Here is a 23,111-nt window from a genome sequence, read left to right on the forward strand (position 1 = left end):
AGTGCTGCGAATGAGGAAGACTTCACCCCGAGTAGAGCCATACATCACGTTCCACAATTTGCCACTTCTCCCCCACTGCCACTCTTGTTCACACCGTGTTGTTTTGACTTTTGGCTTATCCCATCAGGGGTCAACACACAGAGCCACTCGTATAATTTGTTTGGCACAGTTTTTCCATCGGCTGCCCTTCCTGATGCAGCCCATTCATTTTTGTTTCATCACACCATAATTCTTCTTTGACCACATCAAGGAGGTTGAGCTTCACTTGGAGCGGTTACAGAAGAATCACAACAGGCAGATGTGCGTGAATGTTCGATTTTTTAGTGAATAGATTTTCATGTTCTTACTGTAATTTCGCAAGAGATTGTAACAGTTCAAATGTGCGGCTTAGAATTGAAAGCTGGCCTACATTTTACTGGATGGCCTCGCAGTTGTGAAACCCAAGCAGAACTGCGGAAAAAAAGGAATCCCACCTTTGACCCTTGACTGGGATCAGGTGACTCCGAGGCTAACTTTGGCTCCTAATTTTTAAACGAGTGCCACCGCATGTTTCACACCCAAATGGGCTGAGATTCTGTAAACATGTCAAGGGACCCGCCGGCTTCTTTAACGACTTTTTAAGCACTATGCTCTTCCCTATTAATTCACGGCTCGCTGCCTTGCACACAATCGCCCATTTCACCTATTTTTGGAGCCGTTAATCTGCGGCTATTTGGCACGGTGCTAAACTCTTAATTCTGATGGCTTTTTCACGGCGTGATTGAGAGCAGGGGGGGTTCATCCTGTACGCATGCCTACCGAAAAGCCTCTGCCCTCACGCAACTGTTTTCAGTTTCATGTTATTGATTGTTTACTGGTCTCAAAGATGAAAATAAATATTAAAGAGGTGTAAGAATGTCTTGTGTTATCAAAAATTGGGGTCAGGAATCGAAAGGGGAATTTGTCAATTGGGTCTTGAGCTGCAGAACCTTTGGAAAACCCCATTCCAGAAAAACTTTGTTGAAAAATTAGTAGGTCTTTTTGAAGAGAAATAACACCGCACTTTTCCCAAGATACTCTCATTTGTCACTTCGATCATTTCAAATCTGATGATGGGCTTCCATTGGCGGTTCCGTCAATGTGACGAGAGGACGTTGGTCCGTGGAAATCATTAGTAACCCGCTTCTGAACTTGAAACAACACACCCACCACCCAGGGCCACCCCACCCCTCTTTCACACCTTCCACAGGAGGACACATGTCCACAGCGCAGGAGCGACCCTCCTGATAAGGTTTCACTCTGTCCAGGGGCAAAGACAACACAAGACTCGAGGACTCCAGACTTCCTGTGTTTTGCACTTCAGTTCTTAGGTGAGACGTGTGTGTTTGTTTGTATGTGTGGACTACGGGGCCTTGAGCCTGGCTGCATGGTGGATGATCTGGCACTGATGCAATTGGAGCTGTTAAATAATTCAAGAGCCAGTTTAAGTTCAAGGACTTGTTTACAGTCAGATGCATTTGATTTGTGTTGTCAGCAAATTTTGGCAAGGCCTTGCAGGAGACACACCGCCCCGCCGCCGATTTCATTCCACATCAGATACGCGGTTTATGTATTCAGGAATAAAGAATTTAGAGATGCTCAAGTAAGTAAGTATTATTAAGTACATTGCAATTACATACAATACATTACAATTTGGCGGACAGAAGTAGACCCACAAAAAGTCTTAGACAACATGCCTTGAAAGACAAAGAAAGCGGGCCATTTTGGCTATAAGTTGCCATGTTGTCGCATACTGTCGGGTGTACTAGTGTCACAGGAATGTTAGAATGACAATGAGTGTGATGTAAATACGGATTGTATGCGGGGTGCGCATAGCGTTGTGTGAAGCACACTCTTTGAGAGAGACACCTGGAAATGTTTAGCCGGCTAATGAGCATTAAATTGAGATGAACCCCCTCGGGTTAGCTTTTTGCTACCTAGCCTGTACGACCGAACACGATTGTATTTGAAACTTGATCAAAAGCGAAAAAGAAAACACCCTGAGTTCTGCCGTCGGCCAGTGTATGGTGAGGGAGTTAAGTTTAAAAGTAAGTTATTTTAAATTAAAAAGGAAAACCTTTCCGTAGGTTGACAGAGTTGTATTGGCGCGTCAGACACATACAGTCTTGGTACACTCCAATATGTTTTCACAAAAGTGAATATGAGGCCTGGTAAACCTCTTTGAATAACATATGGTGCAGATAAAACACTGTGCAGAATAAGTCCACTCCATTTACCATTATGAGCAAGTTGAATTTTTCTTTTTTTGGACTACCGTACAGTTTGTAACCCATTTGATTTGATTCGGGACTTAAACAAATACCGAAAGTGGATTTGGGGGGTCTACTAATGACACTACTTTAGTTACACCAAGCCAAGATAACTATTAGTGGATGCACCTATCCCACCGTGTCTGGAGTTTGAAAATGGGGGGGGATTTTGCATGGAATGTTACTCGCCTTGGAGGAGTTTTGAGTTGGCGTTCTGGAGGATGGATGGATGCTGATATGGGAAAGTGCTGACTTTATGCCACCCCCTTCTTCCTCAGCTGTCCCCTTCCAAGATTTATCATGGAGCTAAAACAGGCAGGCTATGACGGGTGGGCGGGTGCTAAGTGCATTGGAGGTTGTGATGTGGTAACAGGACCTCTCCTCACTCCTCGCACCTTGCACCGACCAGAATATTGCAGAAAAGCACCTGTAATAAACTAAAAGCGGTCATTATGCCATGTTCATCTTGAAAACACATGTACACGTAGTCGAGCTGAATCCCAGGCTTGGGAAATGGCTTCAATTACAGAGGATGAAACGCAATTACATTAAGCGCCCTCCCAGCGGACAAAGCCCCTTCCACCGCTAACAGGGACTCACCTCCAGTCTTACGTAATTGCTTTCGACCGGCAACGCACTGCCAGCCTACATCGGGAGACGGCGGCTTCGGCTAGGGAATTAGCGTCCTGCAGGCAAGGCCTTGCACGCTTCGCACGCCACTGTCGCACAAAGCGTCCTTAACGTTATCATGGCGGAGCTGGCAAGAAGCCGGTAGCTGTCGTGCAACTTTATCATCAACAATGTGCTCTTTTATTTATTACGCTGTAGCTACATACCAACCTTAATTGGATCACATTTCACTGTCAGTCAAACACTGCCATGTTGCTAAATCTGTCATGACCCCACCTCCACTTACACCCTCCCATACCCCCAGTCTCCGGCAAAGCAAAAATGCAAGTCAACATTTAACCAATAAGAAATGCTGATGCAGAACCACATTCTGATTGTTGGAAACGGAACGTAAAAAGTAGTAGTAGAGTAGTGGTAGTAGTGGTAGAGTTTTAGGGCTACAATGATTATGAAGATTCATTTACCAAATTTTATCCGCTATCGGCCAACAATCTGTACTCACCGGCCACTTTATTTTGTAGGCTGATTTATTCGCAATAATGGATGGATGGACATTATATTGTCAAAATATCTCAAATCAAGCTAAAAAGAAACAAACGTAAACACTGGTGTTTTATAAATTAAACTAATTGAAATAGTTTTAATCCCAACAACATTTAAAATTAATCTAATTTGTAATAATTACAAAAATTACATTTACAAATATTTGATCAAATTAAGAGATAGTAGATAAAATAAAACTCCTTTACCATACTGGCCAACAATCTACATTCAACAGTGATGAAAAATCTAAAAAAAAAAAAAAAAGTATTTATTTATTCAATAATAGTAATAATAGGAGCAGTCATAATGGTGGCATCACAATAGCACTAAATTCCATTATAGTGCTGCAATAATTATGATTATTTTAGCAAATGCTGTCCACTATTGGTCAACAATCCACCCTCACTGGCACGAGGTATTAATATATTTTTCTGACTGTCTCAATCAAAACAGAGCATTATTATCCTGTCATTGTTACCATTTTCTTTTTATATATATTATCTATTATATTATCTATAGAACTGCTGGAAGTAAAATGTCAAAGTCATTTTAAGAAGTGTTGCTACTTGTTGCTGGTGACAAATTGCCTTCCAAAGGAGTCAAGCCCACTATTCACTTCCCTGTGTGTTTCTCTAATTGCTTGAAATGCTCGTCTCCAAATGTGTTTAGTTCTGAGAAGAGGATGAATGAGCCCACGGAAGCAAAACAACGCGCTTAAAGACTTTCAGTTCAACAGGTGTCTTTTTGTATGCTTAGCCATGTCGTTGACAAGTGCTGCTCCCTCCAACAAGAGGAAGAAGGCCAACAAGATCATCACAGACTTTACCAACATCAGCCAGAATGGTAAGACACACGCACACACTAAAGTGGAAAAACATTTTTTAAAAATAAATACATAAAATGATATAAGAACATCTACCTATCTTCCCAACATAACTAAACCAGTCCAGCGCTCACTCTGAGTAAGCAAATTGGTGAATACAAATTAAATTAAGACCAGCATTATTTCAGTGTGATATTTTTTGTGTCATTTTTGCTCGGTGGTGTGCCGTGACTCGTACGTGAAATACGTGATTTGGCTCAATAGAGGTTGTGACCTGCTGTCACTTTGTGTCGTCTTATTGTCATCACATCTGCGCCAACACAACATTTGAGTGTTTTCGCTCATGCGGCGGCTTATCCTGCTTTATCCCCGTATTTTGCTCCAGTTAATGCCCACTCATCCATCCATCATCTCTTGTCACTGTCGGGCCTTTTATCTCCCCCTTTCGCCCCACGCCTCGATCCCGTCCGTCTGTCCGAAAACCCCTATACGACGACCCCGCCACCCCCCCGTCCATCCATTTTCCTCCCAGTCAGCAGTCAAGCTCCCGTTTCACATTCCTCTGAATTAACGCTCAAATCAATATCCCCACAGGAGAGTTCACTTTGCTCAGCAGCCTCAATTATTTTCTCTCGCTCCCCCCCCCCCCCCCCCCCCCCCCCCCCCACACACACACACACACTCAACAGACACCCACTTGCAGAGGTCTGATTTACAAGGCCCCCGGCGAACGGCTCTCCGCAGCATGGCAATGCCAACTCCACGTTTTATAGGAAGCGGTCAAATCCATCACATCCCTCTGAGAAAGAAAGGGTGTCGGCGCTTGGGCATTTCCCACTGTCCAAGCATGAAAACCAAACCGTGACATCCCCTCCCCAACCTTACGGGCCCTTTCCTCTAATTAGTTTGACCTACTGATTCTTATGGTTCCCCCTGGTATTGCAAGCGCACATCCCTGAACGCCACACAACAGGTTTTCGCTATAATTCAATCGGAACAAGGCACAGCAAGCAGATGAATATGCAGCAAAAAAGCAGATGCCTTCTTAAAAAAAAATAGTCTATTTGATGTTTTAGGACAAGATAATAAAAGTGTTACTTTGGCACCATCTTGTAGAACTTTGGTGCCGTTTAATTCACTGATTGTGTTTTTCCACTGCGTTTGAGCAGTTCTGTTATGTTGGCAGTCCTTGAATGAAACTCGTGCAAGTGAAACGGAAGTTTGTTCCTGCTTCTCTCTTGATACAGCAATTGCCCATGTAATCGATTTTGCTGTCATAATACCCTAACTGAGTTGAATGATTTAACACCATTTACGTAAAGTGCTGGTACGCTTATTGGTTTGCCCAGGTGTGATGCCACGTCACTCTCTACTAGCGTGTTATTTAGGCTAGCATGCTAGCAAATACTATTACTGAGCCTCATGTGAAGGTGGTTTGTTTGCAGTGAATGATTATACCACTGGATAAAGTAATCTATGCTTTAGGATCCTCTCCGTTGTTAGTGCTCTGCCGCCATTTTGTGGCATCTATACACAATTACCACCCCCTTTCGGGGGTGTTATTTGTATATTTTTCCCTATTTTTATCAGGGCTCCGTCCCGCAAGATTTGCACAATTCCAGATGGCTGTTCAAACTCATTTTTTGCGTGATTTCCCCCAAAATCTTGGAACCTGATGAGTTCCTTTTCAACAAAAGACATTGAATTCAAATCACCATGCTAAGCTAACTAGTATCTTGTATCAGCGTTAGCATTCAATTCATTTTTTTTTTTTTTACGCAGTCCAACATTTGTGAATTTCTATGCCAAGTTATCTAACTTTGGGTCTAGTCATGTCAATCGAAAAGGCTAAAATGAAGAGAGAAGGAAATAAAGAGATCGGTTGTGTCCCTCCGCTGACCGTCAGATGACGAGTCTGACCCCGAAGCCTCCGAGCTGAACCTGGGCACCAAGATCAAGACCCCCAAAGACGTGATGCTAGAGGAGCTCTCGCTGCTCACCAACAAAGGTTCCAAGATGTTCCGCAAACGACAGCAGCGGGTCGACAAGTTCATCACAACCAACGAGAACATGGTGGGAGAAAATCCTCGTGTGGCAAACCAGTCGAGTTGTTCGCGGGTTCGGACTGAATGTTCTCTTCTGTATTCTAGCAGAACCTGCAGAACCTTCTGATGTCACCTCCCCCTGTCCCGCCAAAACCTGAGATGCCAAAGGAAGAAGGTGAGGCGAAAGATTTACGTCACCTGCTTTTCCCAATAACGAATAAGTGATGTAACCACGAGACGAGTTAGATCATCAACCAATCACGGGTGCTGTGTGTCATGATTGGCACGTAGACTGAGCCAAAAAAGAGTTAGTGACGAGTGAAAATATAGACAATTTTTCTTAGTCTAATTGTCTTATTGCTCGTCCTCAGCAGCGCAGGAGAATGAGGTGGTTGACAAGGAGTCCGAGAAGGAGAGAAGGAGGAGGGAGTATGTTCGTACCTATGTGTCGCCATGGGAACGGGCCATGAAAGGCAACCAGGAGCTGACGGCCACCATGAGAGCCAGTATGCCCGGACCCGGTAGGGTCCAGTTTCCCCAATACAAGAGCTTCAACAGGTAAACACCGAAATAACATTTGTTCGTCATTGTTTACATTGCCGCTGCTTTGGCTGCGTTGCTAAGACAACAGCGACATCGTTTTTTTTTCGTGAGGCTTTTCTGGGCAGCGCAAACACACCTGTAATGAGGTTTCCCACTGAGACAACATGTTCGGCCCAGATGTGATTATCTCAAACCTAATGTGATCCCTTGATCTTCTCCTAATGCTCTTAATGGTTGGATGCAGGGGAGGGAGAGAGAGAGAGTGACATTAGGAACTACAGCAGGCGTACAATGACATTTAAAGGACACTTGGTGGACAAAAGTATTGGGACAATCCTGTTAATTCATTAATTCAACCACCATAGGTGAGGCTATGCCCTAGATATTAACGCTTCATTTTTCTACAACTGTATGCCTTGAACGTTTTTCTAACACACATATTTCTGTTCTACATGTGTAAAGATTGGCATGTAGACTAAACAATAAAGTAGAGGTGTAATTATTATTAATTGATTAATCGAGAACTAATCTATTATTTAATTAATCCATATAATTGAATTAATCCATAATTATTCCTCGGAATTTCAGCTTCTCACCAGTAAATGTTCTCCAATTTCTGTAGTCCTCCATTTGAGCAGCCTGATTATATTTGCGTTTTTTCAAAATAAGACATTTGCAAACATCTCCTTTTACTTTGGACAACATTTTTTTTTTCTCAGATTTTCTGAACATTATGGAACAAACCTGTAACCTAATCATAATTAATTTACGTTTGTGCGTTTTCTGCACTGTCAACTTGAAATAATGTCCTGATTTTGAATAAAGAGATGGAAATTATATATATACTAAAAATAGTGATTCTTTGATTAATCGACAAAATAATCAACAGATTAATCAATTATTAAAACAATCATTAGTTACAGCCCTACACTAACGAGTAAGTGACGTACTCAACCAGTCATGACATCCCCAACTAATGCTTGTGATGACTAACAAGTAAACTGATGAAAGAGGAGCAAGAAATGTAACCAACCAATCACTGGTGCCACATGAAACTATTGTCATGTAGACCGGCCAATGACTGTGTCTCCTGCTTCTCCGCCCCCAGGACGGCGCTGCCCTTCGGCGGCGTGGAAAAGGGCTCCAAGCTGATGGTGTTCGAGCTGCCCGACCTCGGCGCCGATCCCGACGAGCTGGAACCGCTGCCCTCCCTGCAGGCCAACATCCGCTCGCGCCCCTCGTTCAACCGCACGCCCATCGGCTGGGTGTGCAGCGAGGACAACACGCACATCCACATGGACCTGGACGCCATCCCCTTTGACGGAGAGACCGACGATCTCTGAACGCGCGCATTCGTTTATACATGTTCAAACAGAATAGCTGGATTAATGCATGGAAATGAAACATGACTCGTTGGAAAAAGGACAAAGTACCTTCCTCTCGTATGAAAGAGCCTTATTCTGGTTTTGCACAGCATGCGCGAACATATTAACATGTGTAACTAGTAGTGAAAAAAAACAGGCACTCTGCACTCTTAAAGTGGGAGTCAACCCAAACATATATTTTTTTCAAGAATATGTTCTATGCAAGCCCACTAGTTGAAACAGGGCATCCTGATAAATATTGCGTTTGTGGAATAAGTGTTAATCTACTTGTTTTTAGCCATGTTCGGGGGCGGCCATTTTGTCTTATGTTGACTGAAAATGACATCACAACTGCTCACAACGACCAATCACGGCTCAGATTCAGAAAACACGTCAGCCGCGATTGGCCGTTGTGAGCAGTTGTGATGTCATTTTCAGTCGACAGAAGACAAAATGGCCGCCCCCAGAGATGGCTAAAAATGAGTGCAATTGTGCTGCTTAACTTACATTCCACAAAGTCTAAATTAATCAGAATGCCGTGTTTCAACTCGCGGGCCTGCTGGGAACATATTCTTGAAAAAATATGTTTAGGTAGACTCCCTCTTTAAAACAATGTACTTGGACAATAAAGTTCCACTTTAGAGTTGCTGCCATTGCTTCTCGTCTCACGGTGCAGTGTAATTAAAAACAAACAAACAAAAAACTTCCAGGGTTCAGGGTGTACCAAGCCTGTTACACCAAGTCAGCTGCGATCCAGCTCACTTGTGACCCTAATGAGGGTAAGTGGTACAGAAACAGTCTGGCTGTAAACACCATCAACACCAAACCACTCAACAACTTTTGAATGACTATTTGTCTTTCAAAGTCACTAATCTTGTGCATTTGTGTCTCAATTTGGGGTCATAAAACATTGAGTTTGAAGGGGTGGAGCCTCGGAAATTCTTGTTAAGGACCTGTAAAGACATAGACGTCTATGCAAGGGCTTCACACCAAAATCTGGGACCCCAGAAAGTCAACAAAAAATATTGATGCCCTTCCGTTTGTGTACTATTTGCCTTCAAAGTCACAAATCTATTATCAGTTACGAGCAGTCATAAATCAGCATGTGTGCGGGGTCAAAAACTGCCGCAGAACCTCAAAGATTGTTGTTACGGCCCAGTAAAGAACATCAACACCAACATGTTTTGTCTTCAAAATCACAATACGGAAGTCTCAGTTTTGCAATTCACTGCTACTTTCCTCACTAAAAACAGAATGAATTTTTGGTAGTTTTTGGGGGGCGAAAAGAACAATTCACACTGTACAAGGGCGTCAATCTGAGAGGAAGACTTTCTTCCCCCTGGGCCCTTCATTATGGGGAGCACAGCTTTTAGTGAGACTCCCCTGTTCCCTGCAACTGTATACATTTTTGGGGGTGACATTTTTTTGTCTGGTTGTGTGCAGTCAGTGAATTTTTTCTCATGCAAAACACATGCCTCGGTTAAATAAAGGTCGGGAAAGTGTCCTAGATAATCACCCACCGGCATTATTAAATGACAGGCCTGCAAATGGTGGTGGGAACACGATCCAAACGGAGGATTATTATGGTATGCGCGACCTCTCACACTCGGCGGCTCAGGCTGTGGCTGCAAAGCGAGGCTGGCGGGTGTCAAATGTTGGACAGATGTCCTCTGCATGTCGCTGTCAGCAGCTCCAATGAATGTGTGTGTATTGTACGAGCGCCTGTGTGAAGACTAGAAGCACGCACACGCACAAGCCCCCTTAAACTGCCACTGGAGTAGGAGAGGGGTGGGGGGGGGTTCGCGAAGGATACGCAGGTAACACACGGCGATGACGTCATCCCCTCGAATATTTGAACACCCGGGTTCGCCCGGTAGGCGGCGGCATCGCGATGAGCGCACACTGGAGGATTGGAGGAGGAGGTATCGCGAGAGCGGCGGTGCAGCGCGCGACCGCAGCGCTGGATGGATGGCGCCGGTGGGGGCTGCGTGGACCCGAGCCGAGCGGATACGCCCACGGCTCAGCCTCCTCTCCGCCGTTAAATCACACGGTGGGACACGCGAACGGACGGAGACTGGCGGCGACCGCATCCGGGGTGAGTAATAACACTGCGTGCGTGTGTGCGCGTGCACTTGGCTCCATGGCTGATGCTGCAGATGTGCGCGCGCGTTTTGCCCATCATTAACGTACGTGTGCGTGCATGCGAGTGTGTGTACGTGCGGCGCAGGGTCACTATTTCGTCTAGTGCAAGCGCGCATTTCTGCCCAAACGTGCGCGAGCATCCTTTTCAAGTTCATCCTATCAGCCAGTCACAGGTGTCCAATCGTGTTCATACACTATTGGGTCTTGCTTTCGGTTGTGGGGCGGTCATGGGGATGTGAGAGAGTGAGGGGGGGGTTGTACTTGTTGATGGATGAGCAACAAATCTTTTATCAGTCATCGGGGGTTCAGCCAGAGCGTTGGCAATCATCATTGTATGGCGTGTGTGTGTGTGTGTGAGGAGGGGGGTGGGGGGTGGGGGGGTGCAGGGGGACACTACTTTGCTCATTTCTGCACCAACATCCTTTCAAGTTCACCCCGCGTCCATCAAGTCCGGTTCCTGCATCTCTAGGTGTGACTGTGAGGTTGTGAGGAGTTGTGTTGGACTCGTTGATGGATGGGTGACAAACCGCAGCCTCTTACCGGGCCCCCGTTCACGCTCCACTGTCAGCCGCTGCCGGGTGGCCGCTTCATTGATTTAACGTTGCGGTTCCGAGATTGATGACTTTGGACGCCATTGCCGCTGAGATGCTGCTGCTGTACGCTTCGTGATCACACACGCGCACTGGCATACGCGCAAAAGTATGTAAAGTGTGCGATGCCATGAAAAATTAACCGTCTTGGTCTTGGAGAGGTGAAACCTGTCGTTGGTAATGATGTGCTAATGCGTTAACCTCAATTTAAAAACAGGAAGAGGGATGTCACATTGCACTCAAAAATCCTGCCTTCACAATGATAGGATCAGTTTTGATTGACAATTCAAGCCAGGTACTAATTTACAAATATGTCATTTTACGAGTGAACAGACTTTTGCACGATACGAGCGATTTTTTTTTTTTGCCTTGAGTTGCAAGCAAACATTTGAGATACAAACTTCACGACAAGCCGAAGTTTGTCGGACGATTAACAAGCGAATTACTGTACATGTGTATCAAACCAAACTACATAACTTAGAAAAGTCTGCCAGCTTCATTCTAACACAATGCAAAATGCTAGAGACAAGCTAGTCAAACTAGCATGGATGTAGCGGCAGTTATTCAGCAACAGATATTTCAACACAAATGGTGCAACAACACAAGCAAACAGACAATAATAACCATTAAATTTGTTGGGCAATTATTGTGAGTAGACACAAAAAATGTCACAGGAAGTCTTTCATATTGTAAGCAGACATTTTAGGGTTACTTTCCTGCCGTTTAAAAAAATGAACACGTTCTGGATTTTAGCGGTTTGCTACTAAATTTGAACTCTATCTACCACACAGCTGGCCGACGCCGAATGTTTAAAAAAAAGATAACTTTTCATCATTGCAAAGTTTTGATGATTGTTCAGGAAACTGGTTGCCAATTTCCTTTCCAGTTTTGCTGTTCAAACTGTCTGGTCTCATTTATTCATTTTATAATAACTCCCATGTGTAATAACTCCTTTTAGATTTCAGATGTACTGATACTGAAGTTACAAACTCATTTATGTTCAGCAAAACAAGAAATGTACGTAAGTAGGGTAGTTGAGTAAATTAATTGTGCGTCTTAGTGTATTTAAATGTGTTTTTCCAAAACCAATGTGGAGCTTTAGAAGCCCGGAATGATATAAACCGGATTTCATCCATGTCTCTTTTTTTTTTTTTTTCCACAAATGTTCCAGTGTTTGTTGCTACTGTGGCTCATCCGGAGGAAAGTGTCCAGGGGCAGGCGGGGAGGAAGTTTAATCCTAAAAATACTCCAGCTTTGGGAGCGTTTCACTTGATTTGACTAACTGTGACTGCTGACAGTCTGAGTCCGCGTTTTGGTGCCGCTCTTGCAGTGAAGCCGCTTCGTAAGGAGGGCTTCAACAGCTTGCGTAAAGTGGATGAATGACGACAAAAAACATTTTAAAAGGCACCTGAGCTGGTTTATGAGCGTCTTCCTTTAACACGAACATAATGCCTTTGTGAATTTACTGTATGTTTTTACAGCCTGCCGAGATGTAATCAGCCTATTAAACAACTTCTCCGTGGTCACCGGGAACGTTGTTTTGATGTAGTGCGGACCGGCTGGGCCTACTCAAACAACCTTAATGTCAGATGCCCTTCGGGGGGGGGGTCTCTGAAACTATCATTTTAACGGATTTTACAAGACTTTTATTGTTTCTACTTTGTGGTTCCACATATCAATGGTAAGGAAATATTCACGCTGTGGCCTTGCGGTTTTATGCCGCTTACCTTATCGAATATTAAACACAATTAACAGACCGTTAGCAAAGGACGGCATGCCCTCAAACACACAATCTTTTACATTGCTGTCATTAGAGTTAAAACATGTTAAAACAATTATCAAAGGTGTGTACTTTGCTCGGGACGCATTATGATTTATGAAGCGTTGTTTATATAATCCTGTTACAGTAGAAGAGGGAAGGCAAAGAAAATGATTGAAGTGCTGAAAATGTGTTTTTCAGCTATTCCACTTTAGTCCTGAAGAGTCCTATGTCCTACATGCTCTGTCCACTTTTAAAACTCGTCTTCCACTTCAAGACTCATCTTTATTCTTTGGTTGAGTCCCGTTCTGACCCTTTGTCATATGGTGTTCCACAGGGTTCTATTTTGGGACCACTGCCGTCGGTCCTGAATTTGCTGCCCTGCTGCATTTGTGTTAGTATTGATTAATCAATAAATCGATGAATTAATTAACTGATTGATTGTTTGATTCATTAATTGGTTCATACTTAATAATTGATAGCAATTAATTATGACTGTTTTCACAGTCTTTGTTATTGTATGACTGATTTTTTACTCCAAGCACAGCACTTTTTTTTTTTTTTAAAAACGTTACAATTTGAAAACTTTCCTCTTTAGTTATTAGTCTTCAGTCAGGTGCCTCTCGTTAATGGGAAAATGATTGTAAACACAAGGGAGCAGTTGCGCAGACCTGGCACTATGTTTTGAGCGGAAAGTCATCAGGGAAGAAATGACATCATTCTTCGGGGTGAACTTTACAACAATACCACCCGTGTCCTTTTACAACATCACAAAGAGTCTGGGGCAGGATTTTGGCAGTTTCAGCAACCCTCTGATTCTTGTAATTGGAAATACATTTTGAGCCAGAGGTGAATTTAACACTTAAACCCACATTTGTCGGGGTGAACCTAGCTGGGTGAATGATTCCTTGACTCTATTTGTAAAAGAAAGAAATTGCTTTCATGTTTCACTGTGTACAATCAGGCACATGTATATGACTTGTGCTGCGTACCCCCGTCTTGTTGACATTTCAAGCTGCAGCATTCCCGCCTCAACGGTCACCCTCCCACAGTCTGCAGGCACGGGATTATTGAGAGGTTTTGGTTTAAGAAAGAGCAGATTAAACAATGCCAGAGGATGATGCAGGAGGGAAGGATAAGAAACGCACGCTCCGACGTCTCCTTTGACCTTAACCATCCCGCCGGTGCGCCTTCTCTACACACCCCCCGCCATCCCAGTCACGACGCTTCTTTGACATATTAAATCTAACGTCCCACTTATTCTTATTGTCCTCGTCTTCGCTTTGTTTTTGCTCCCGACCCCAAAATCTTCACGTGACTACCCAGCACGGACTGTAAATAAGCGTGGTTATGTAACAGCCTCCATGCTAAACACACTCTTTCACCGTTTTTTTTTCGATTTTCTACCCGTGTGATTGGACATGCGCTGCGATGCCGCGTCTAGCTTGTGGCGTGCGCTCACACGGTCTATGCGGGGGGAAATGACCTTGAAGAAAATCCGAGACTCCGGCTGCACGTTCACACACCTAGACGCCGCGCGAGGACGTAGAACTTTGTACGAAACGTTAAGCGGGAGGAAGCGCAGCGACGGGAGGGTGAACTTGAGGCTCTCCCTATTGTCTAATGGGGCTATTTGAAGTTGCACATAACCCACTTACAAGGAAACCCACTGTGTATGCGCGTGTGAGGTCACGGATGTGAAGTTTTCTTTTTGGAAAAGAGAGATGAATGGCGAGAGTTGAGGTCACGGGAGGGAAAAGTGAACGAAGCAACAAGGAGAGCTTGTTGAAGAAAAGTTCAAGAGTCTATTCAGGTTGATCTTTTTCTTTCAAGTGAGTGTATGCGTGTGTGTGTGTGTGTGCGTGCGCGCGCGTGTATGCGTGTCAGAGAGCCATTGTCCTCGGCGACACTGGTACACTGACACGCTGACACAAACATTCAAAACAATGGCAGAAGTCAGATGCTATTGATACACATGAGGACCAAAACCCTCCTGCTGTGTTTACAAAAAAAAATTGACATGGGTCAACATGTCCTAATGCATGTTTAGCCAGAAAAAAAGTTCCAGTGATCCAGTGAACCCTACATTAATAGTCTAAACTCTGAATAAAGCCTCAAACTATGATCCCAAAACTTCCACCACTGTTAACAGCAATCTGGATCTTTCTCTGCATCCTCTTGACACATTTACCACCAGTGTCAAAGTGTCATTTTGGATTTTTTTAAGGGGAAATCAACACAAATCATATTTTTTTCAAGAATATGTTCTATGCAAGCCAACTAGTTGAAAAAAGGCATTCTGATGAATTTTGCGTTTGTGCAATATGAGTTAAGCAGCAAAATCCACCTGTTTTTAGCCATCTCAGGGGGCGGCCATTTTGTCACTTCTGTCGACTCAAAATGACATCACAACGACCAATCGCGGCTGACCTGTTTTCTGAAGATGAGCCGTGATTGGTCGTTCCCTGAGCCCTGGGTAGTTGTGATGTCATTTTCAGTCGACAGAAATGACAAAATGGCCGCCCCCTGAGATGGCTAAAAACAGGTGGATTTTGCTGCTTAACTCATATTGCACAAACGCAATAGTAATCAGAATGCCGTGTTTCAACTAGTGGGCCTGATGGGAACATATTCTTGAAAAAAATATGTTTGGGTTGAATTCCCCCCCTTTAAGAATACATTTCTTTGATGGACTGTATGGTACAGTATAATAATGGATAATTTTCATACCAATTTACATCAAATTGGATTTTATGTGGTCTTGATAATCCATGAATCAACTAATCGATTATAATGTCCATCCTCACTTGTGTGCACTGTTTAATACAGCTTTGACTGCATATCGAACGCCATTCGATAGCACAAGTGTACCTTGTCAATATTGCCACATTTTCAGCACACGTACGCCTGAGTTCGTGCTAGCAGCACTTGTGACAGTTTAGCAGAAACAGATGTCTTTCCTCAGCGCTCCAAGCCGTGCCCTCGCCAGCTCCTATCGATCGGCGAGTAATCATCGGCTGTCGCCCTGACAAAGCGTCCGGGATTATTCTGACATCCCAAGGCGACGTCACGACTCTGCGGCGTGACTCACGCTGGCCGTGCTGATTACTCTGCGCGGCCAGCGTGAGCGTCATCATGAGCCCGTGTGGTGTTTAATCACCCGGTTTACACTTCAATCTTTTTGCATCGTGAGGAAAATTGTTCATACCGTTCACATTTTGAGTTGAAGTGAATTTGTTGAATTAAGTGACACAAGAAAGTGGTAAAAAAAAAAAAAAAAATGACAAGAGTCGAAAAAAAAAAGTTATGATCAAACTAAACATCAAACTATGAGTATTACACATTGTGCATTGAAAACTACATAACTTTGTCTTTAAATCCCTTAATCTTAATGCAAACATATACTGTAATGGAAATGCCATAGACGGGCTAACGAATAGCTTCTTTTTGTCAGGGTTATGATGCTTAAATTATGCTTTAAACACGTAACGACTTTTATATTCGTTTAGCAGTGTATTTCATAGGACAACAGTCTTGCCACTTTCATTTCCAAATGAATACAATAAAAATGCACTAATGCATTTCTTTTTTCCAAGATATGATACATTTTGGACATGGATCTTCCCAGGTTAAAATAAAAAAAAATTATTATTTTCAAGAGGAGCGAGCTGTGCAAAAAAACGTCTTGGACGTGGACTCTGTGAATTCCGTCTGGCTTAATAGCGACAAAAGATGATCCTGAACGCCTCATGGGATAAATTTGCCACCTCTCCTCTGGTTTCCGAATGGCCGCCAGAGCATGGTCAGGGAATTTGATTGACTTGTGCCTTGACTCACTGTGGCTTCCAGGAACTCTCCAGCATCAATACACATCATCATCACTCGCCGGCCCCATGTGTCTGTATGTGTGTGTGTGTCTCTTTGCGTGTGTGTGAGTTAATATCACATGGTTCGGCTTTTCCTCCCGCGTGCCTGCTGCTTGGCCTATTTCCATGGTAACGAGCCGAAGATACGGGAATACATGGCCGTGCGCACACGAGCGCGCACGGGCCATCACACATAACAGATCTCGGTTGTGCGAGGCTGTAGGGTGCAGTCAGAAAGGATGTGTGATTGCACTCTCCACACCCACTCGGCGAGACACACGTGCTCACGCACACACATGCACGCTTGCTCGCACGCACACAGACAAGGGCCATATATAACTGCGCTTGTGTGATCTTGGTTGTGCGAGACTGTAGGGTGCAGTCAAAAAGAGGATGTGTGATCGCACTCTCCACACCTACTCGGCGGGACATGCACACACACACACCCACACACACACATACACACACACGCACACACATTTACTATATGCTGAACCAGAAGTTAGTGATTCTGTTCGGGAGAGGGAAAATGGCAAACAGAGCCACGGCTGCCAAATCCCTCCCTAAATCGCTTTGGCAAGTTGGATATTGGGTATTCATGGACAGGGGCGGATGGGTGGATGGATGGATGGATGGATGGATGGATGGGGTCGGGTTGGATGGATGGATGGAGTCGAGTTGGATGGATGGAGTCGGGTTGGATGGATGGATGGATGGATTGGATGGGTGGATGGATGGATGGAGTCGGGTTGGATGGATGGATGGATGATGGGGTCGGGTAGGATGGATGATGGATGGAAGGATGGGTGGGGTCGAGTTGGATGGATGGAAAGATGGATGGGGTCGGGTTGGATGGATGGATGGAGTCGGGTTGGATGGATGGATGGATGGATTGGATGGGTGGATGGAAGGATGGGTGGGGTCGGGTTGGATGGATGGATGGAGTCGGGTTGGATGGATGGATGGATGGGGTCGGGTAGGATGGATGATGGATGGAAGGATGGGTGGGGTCGAGTTGGATGGATGGAAAGATGGATGGGGTCGGGTTGGATGGATGGATGGATGGGGTCAGGTGGGATGGATGGAAGGATGGGTGGGTGGATGGGTGAATGGATGGATGGAAGGATGGGTGGGGTCGGGTTGGATGGATGGGGTCGGGTGGGATGATGGATGGGTGGGTGGATGGATGGATGGATGGATAGATAGATAGCTACATAAGGCCCTCTGGCCCACCTCCAAAGAAAAGTAGGGTGCTGTGGCCGCAACACAACCTGGCAACAGAGACGACGGAAGGGAACTTTGCCAAAAGTGGCGAAAGGCACTGCGGCTCTGCTAGCTTGCTGCCCCACGGCGTTATGCAATTGTGTGTACTTACTGTACACACACAGTCACTGGCAGAAGCTCCATATTTGTCATTAAATGGTGATTATGAATAGATTTGGATTTCGGTGTCCCATTATCGATGCAAATATTCATCGGATCCCAAAATCTACCAAGAAAGCTCTTTTCTCTTCGTACTGTCAACTGTGCGGAGCGAAATGACTAATGAAAACGTCACTGGCTGCCAAAAGTGGCCATTAAACAGATCGGTCCACTTCAGACCTCACCACGGCAGAGCAACACAACCATGACAAGAATCCTGATGTCACTCTTGTAATAAACAAAAGTTCTGTCAAGGCTGCATAATGGACACAATGTTTTAGTTGCTGTTTTGAGTTGATAATTGCCAGTAAGGTTGTCATTTCGCAGGACAGAGTCTGACTATTGGATGCAGTTGATAGGGTGGCTAGATGACCCATTAACCTTGACTAACAACCCGTCAGGGATACCTGATTCCATTTGGGGCTTATTTAGGAAAATTCCATTGTAGGAGTTAATCAAAGCACAAGCCCTTGAATTCATCTAAAATGGCCGACCTCCTGTTCAATAATCAACAAAAAATGTATTCTGCATTATTAAAGACAATAATGTGAGGTGCAGGTGTAATTTTTTCTACTATCTGTGACTTTGAGTGTGTATGGCTTTAAAAGGTAGGGCCTGGCCTGGCGAGTCACATGGGCATCAGCGAATGAGAGTGCAAATTTGGCTGGGTATTAACTGGATTACCCGTTGGCCATTATGCGTGTCGAGTTGAGTCGTGTGAGCGATGGCCATCGGCAGCTCAATGAATCAATGTTCTTCATACGTTTTTGTTTTTATATTGTATGTTCAATAAAGCGATTGAAAGTGCACATGTGGCTGTGTCTATCCTTGACCACTTGCAGTGGCATTACAATACATTCTAACTAGCGACAGTCGGCTATATCGAGCTAGCTAATATCGATGTTACCTTGTGTGTTGGCGATTGGAGCACTTTGCACCTGCACAAGAGCGTAATGATCCCAAACTTTGGACCTAGTCTGTCTTTTACAGACTGTTTCCTCCTCTCTTGCCTCCATCCCAACATCTCATGGGAGTAATCAAATTATTTGAGTATTTGGAAAAATCGTCATATCCTGATTTTTTCCTTTTTTTTCCCCTTTCCTGTCATGATGTGTCCACTAATTCTAATGTTGATTAGTGCAGCTTGTATCATTTTTTGCAACTTTACAAGGGCGCTACTATGGGAGTTTTGGGCAGTCATGCGTTTGGATACCTAAAATGTATATTCTTTTTTTCCTAATGAAAATTTTGAAATTGTACTATGCCGTCAATGGGGAAAATGAACCGTCAAATTTTGAAAAGATTATCTTTAAAGGAATGTGATGTCCAAATATGACAAATTCCTGTTTCTCTGCCAGTGGCGTACTGATAAGAATAATATTGGCATAGGTGGCTGCTCAGACGTCGCATTGCGTTGCCCTTCTTTAGACAACAAAGTAGTTGAAAGTTAATCAACTGCAGCCCTGTAGTGCATTCAGTTTAAGTCTGCAATGCTTGAAGAGACAATGAATCAACAATGAATCGAACGCGACAGACAGAATTCTTAGCTATCAATTAGAGTACATCGATTACAGTACTTGATGACCAGCCCATCTAATTAGTGGTGATTACAGTCGTCTTGGATATAAGAAGACCATTTCGAACCTCAACTTGTGGCGATTTGTCCCGGCGAGTGCCTTTTTATTTATCCGTGCACCTTTCAAATCAACGCTCTCCTGCGGGAATTCAGGAGTGTCTGTTGTTGTTTACCTGCACAAAGTAGACAGCGTTTGACCCATGTGGCCTGACAGCTGGGTCTTCTTTGTGTCTCGCAGGGCATGAAAGGACATGGGAGCGTCTGGACGGCCCAAACAACATTCATCTGACAGGATCGGCCAGAGGAGCACTTGCCAAAGGACGAGTGATAAACAGATGCCAGCGGCGGCTCTGGCAGCGAGCAGGCGGATTCTGAAGAAGTAAAGCGCGACTGGAGAGGGGCCAGCTTGTATGGGGGCCAAATCCCCGTTCAAGACACACCGCGTCGCCTCCATCCACCGCCTCCATCCACCGCCACCCTCCTCTTTTCTCCCATTCGCCTTCTGTCACTCTCATGGGAGTGACATAGAAGCCTCCGAGGGAGCGGGGGCGTCCGGGTAGGGATGTCGTGGAAGAGGAACTACTTTGCGTCCGGCGGCGGAGCCGTTAGCGGGGTGCAGGGGCTGGCGACCCCGAGAACCATGACCTCCATCGCGCCCAGCAAAGGCCTGAGCAATGAGCCGGGACAGAACAGCTGCTTCCTGAACAGCGCTCTGCAGGTCAGTGACGCAGTGACTCAGAAACCGTAAACCCACAATCCCTAAATATAACCTTTCACGCTACCTAATTCCTAACCCAGGAGTCCTACCCCAATCTTTGTTTTCTATTACAACGTGGTAATGGATAATGCTTTTGACTGACTTAGCAAACACAAGATCATTCTTGCGTTACTTATCCAGAACCCTAAACCCTGAATCCTGAACGCCAAAACCTAACCCTAATCCAATGTTTGTTTTTTAGGATAATGTAATGGTTTTGACTAGCTTAGCATCACACAGTGTGCATTCTTTCTTGGTGATGAAATCGACCTAACTCCTAAAATCGGAAACCACAAATATGGTGCCCACACGCACCAGGTTTCCCCCAAGGATCACATGAGTAGCTGCAGGGTTGTTATAAAAATAGCTCACTAAGTGATGGGATATTGTGATTGTCTTGGAATGTTGCAGAAGTGAACGTTTGCAGAGAGTAATAGAAATAAAATGTTGCGTATTGATATACATCGATATTCATCGCTTTCCGACTTTTTTGAACACTGTTGATCAACATTGTGAAAAACGAGTGGATTAACTCATCCCACAAACGCAATATTTATCAGAATGCCTTGTTTCAACTAGTGGGCTTGCATAGAACAATTTCTTGAAAAACAATATGTTTGGGTTGAAGTTGGAAGTTCATCCACACCAAACTCCTCCAAGCATACCTTTAAGGACTTTGCATTGCTGATTCAGGAACCTTGCGGCACAACGATAGCTTACTTTGTATGGCCCTACTGCCAAAAATCGAGCAGGGAAGGCGTGACAGTCCCCCAGGTGGGCATCCTATATACGACAACTTTCACCTTACGTACTTCGTAGCAAGCCTGAACACTCCCACTAACACACACACATGGCGGTTAACTGATAATTAAACGTGACAGCGAGATAAGCTCCGTATTAATGAGTGTTTGCATGTTCTGCTTTGCTTTTGGCACCATTCAAGTGACTGTGTGTTTGTTTGCGGGGGTGCTTACTCAGCGGGCGCGCACGCGCGCGCTTGCCTCTCAAGACGTCCAGCTGGCACGCGCACACACCTCCACGCTCCAGATGAGGAGATGGAGGATGCAGCGATAAGCTGCAGCAGAAGCTTAGTGGAAGTTGGAGAGAGCAGAGGAGCTGATGATGAACTGTTGAAGGAGGAGGGGAAGAAAGAGAGCTCTGAGGCGGAGGGTTGATTGCCCATTCAGCTCACAGCCAGTCCGCAACTGCTTGATATCTCGATGTCACTCAATGTATTTATTTCGTTTTTGCAAATTAAAAATGTCCACTGGTGAATCGGGTTTGTTGTGCTCTATCCGTTATCTGATCTCATTGTGATTTTTTTTTTTTTGCCACAAATTGCGCTGATAATGGCCGCCGCTTGTCGGAACAAATGATCCCCTCGAGTAGCTCCGCCTCTCGCTGGCTCCCTCGCTTGCTATTTTTTGACAACAGCGAAACGCACCTGGACAGGCGACGTCGTGTTTCCACGGAAACTGTGTGCCAGCATCAAGCCACACTAGCAAATGTTTTTAGATGATGTTTGCATTTGATTATTGTTCAAAGAAGCGCATGTATCTCAAACTTATTTTGTTTTTGTTTTTAAAGAAGAGAGGAGGAAAATAAAATAGGTTCCTGGATCCTCGAAAGGATCGTCACGTTTTGACGGTCTGGCCACATTAGCTGGTGTATGCAACAAACATGTCGCAATGTGGCATGGCCCATCTGTCTCTGATACCTGCTTCCGACTGGAGTTTATTTGGGCAAATTCCCTAGTTGGTCTTTGAGGTATGAGCCCTGAAATTTCACTGAGTTATTGTTAAATTTCAGGTGTGGGTCCTTGAGTTTTTGTGTGAAACATTTTCTGATAGAGATGGTGATTGAACTTTGTTTAAATTGGTAAAACTGGTGTCAGGAACATTTTTTTTTCTAAATTTCAGTCATAATTTCAACAATTAAAAAAAAGGAAAAAGACAGTGAAATTAATATCATCCCGTCAACTGGTCCCTCACATAACGACCCCAGTAAAATATGGCATTTATTTTAGGGTTGTACCAATTTGATCACATGATCAGAAATTGGGGCCGATTTTCCTGATTTTCAAATGCCGAAATATACTGTATTGTAATGTGTAATGTGACAAAAAAACATCTATCGTATGATATAACCCTCAATTATTTATATTTTGTAATACATATAGCTTATATTCTTTTTTTCTTCTTAATGCTTTGCCGCGGTATCGGATCGGGACTTTATATGGACAGATACTCAAACTTGGACTTGAGTGGTCAAAAAAAAAAAAAAAAAAATGTGATCGGGACATCCCTAATTCACTTTAATACTGTACAAGCAAAACAAAAATATTGATTCAGTGAAATAAAGTAAATGATAACTTTTTTCTTGTCAACCAACTTCGACGCTGATACATTTGTGTTAAACAAGCTAAATCATGAGCAACATAAGACATAGATGAGTAAAATATCAAATAAAGCCAATCTTTTATTTCTGTGGAGTGTTTTTGCTGTTTTTAACTTGAACTACTTTTACTTGGTTTTGTTCTTTAGGTTTTGTGGCATCTGGACATTTTCCGCAGGAGCTTTCGCCAGCTGACCACGCACAAATGCATGGAGGACTCATGCATCTTCTGCGCACTCAAGGTAAAAAAAAACCAACAACAACACATCAGCCTTTTTTTTTTCGACCCATAATGCATTTAAAACCACTGTGACAGTGGCTTTCTCTGTGAGTGATGAGGATGTCCACTGACGGCGGCAATTAGTTTGC

The 23,111-nt window shown here is 44.2% G+C and overlaps 3 protein-coding genes across 8 annotated transcripts in view; 2 read left to right on the forward strand and 1 right to left on the reverse strand.

The window, feature by feature from the left end:
• Positions 1–23,111, reverse strand: part of dusp3a (dual specificity phosphatase 3a) — a 162,788-nt gene that overhangs the window by 8,714 nt on the left and 130,963 nt on the right. The gene's annotated exons all lie outside the window — the stretch shown is intronic.
• myoz1b (myozenin 1b) lies at positions 1,227–8,577 on the forward strand. 3 transcript variants are annotated; one of them, XM_086016998.1, is made up of 6 exons: positions 1,227–1,349; positions 4,218–4,304; positions 6,191–6,357; positions 6,435–6,504; positions 6,701–6,887; positions 7,981–8,577. In XM_086016998.1, the coding sequence occupies exons 2-6, from the start codon at positions 4,220–4,222 to the stop codon at positions 8,213–8,215; spliced, it is 744 nt and encodes a 247-aa protein (XP_085873124.1). In that variant the 5' UTR covers positions 1,227–1,349; positions 4,218–4,219; the 3' UTR covers positions 8,216–8,577. The 3 variants fall into 3 exon arrangements, with proteins under 3 accessions (XP_085873124.1, XP_085873125.1, XP_085873123.1); XM_086016999.1 differs by having other exon boundaries at positions 6,438–6,504; XM_086016997.1 differs by lacking the exon at positions 1,227–1,349 and having other exon boundaries at positions 4,148–4,304.
• usp54b (ubiquitin specific peptidase 54b) overlaps positions 10,150–23,111 on the forward strand; it is a 38,173-nt gene continuing 25,211 nt past the window's right edge. The window contains exons 1-3 of one of the 2 annotated variants that reach the window (XR_015082612.1): positions 10,150–10,331; positions 19,830–20,309; positions 22,892–22,984. Coding sequence is in view for 1 of the 2 variants with exons in the window: in XM_086016977.1 (XP_085873103.1) it covers positions 20,154–20,309; positions 22,892–22,984 (249 nt within the window). In the remaining variant the exon portion in view is untranslated. The remainder of the gene's footprint in view (positions 10,332–19,829; positions 20,310–22,891; positions 22,985–23,111) is intronic. The other variant, XM_086016977.1, reaches the window with a different exon arrangement.

The sequence above is a fragment of the Filicampus tigris genome, chromosome 19 (assembly GCF_054856515.1).
Source record: "Filicampus tigris isolate MCC_2025a chromosome 19, RoL_Ftig_1.0, whole genome shotgun sequence".
In the NCBI taxonomy this organism is placed as follows: Eukaryota; Metazoa; Chordata; class Actinopteri; order Syngnathiformes; family Syngnathidae; genus Filicampus; species Filicampus tigris.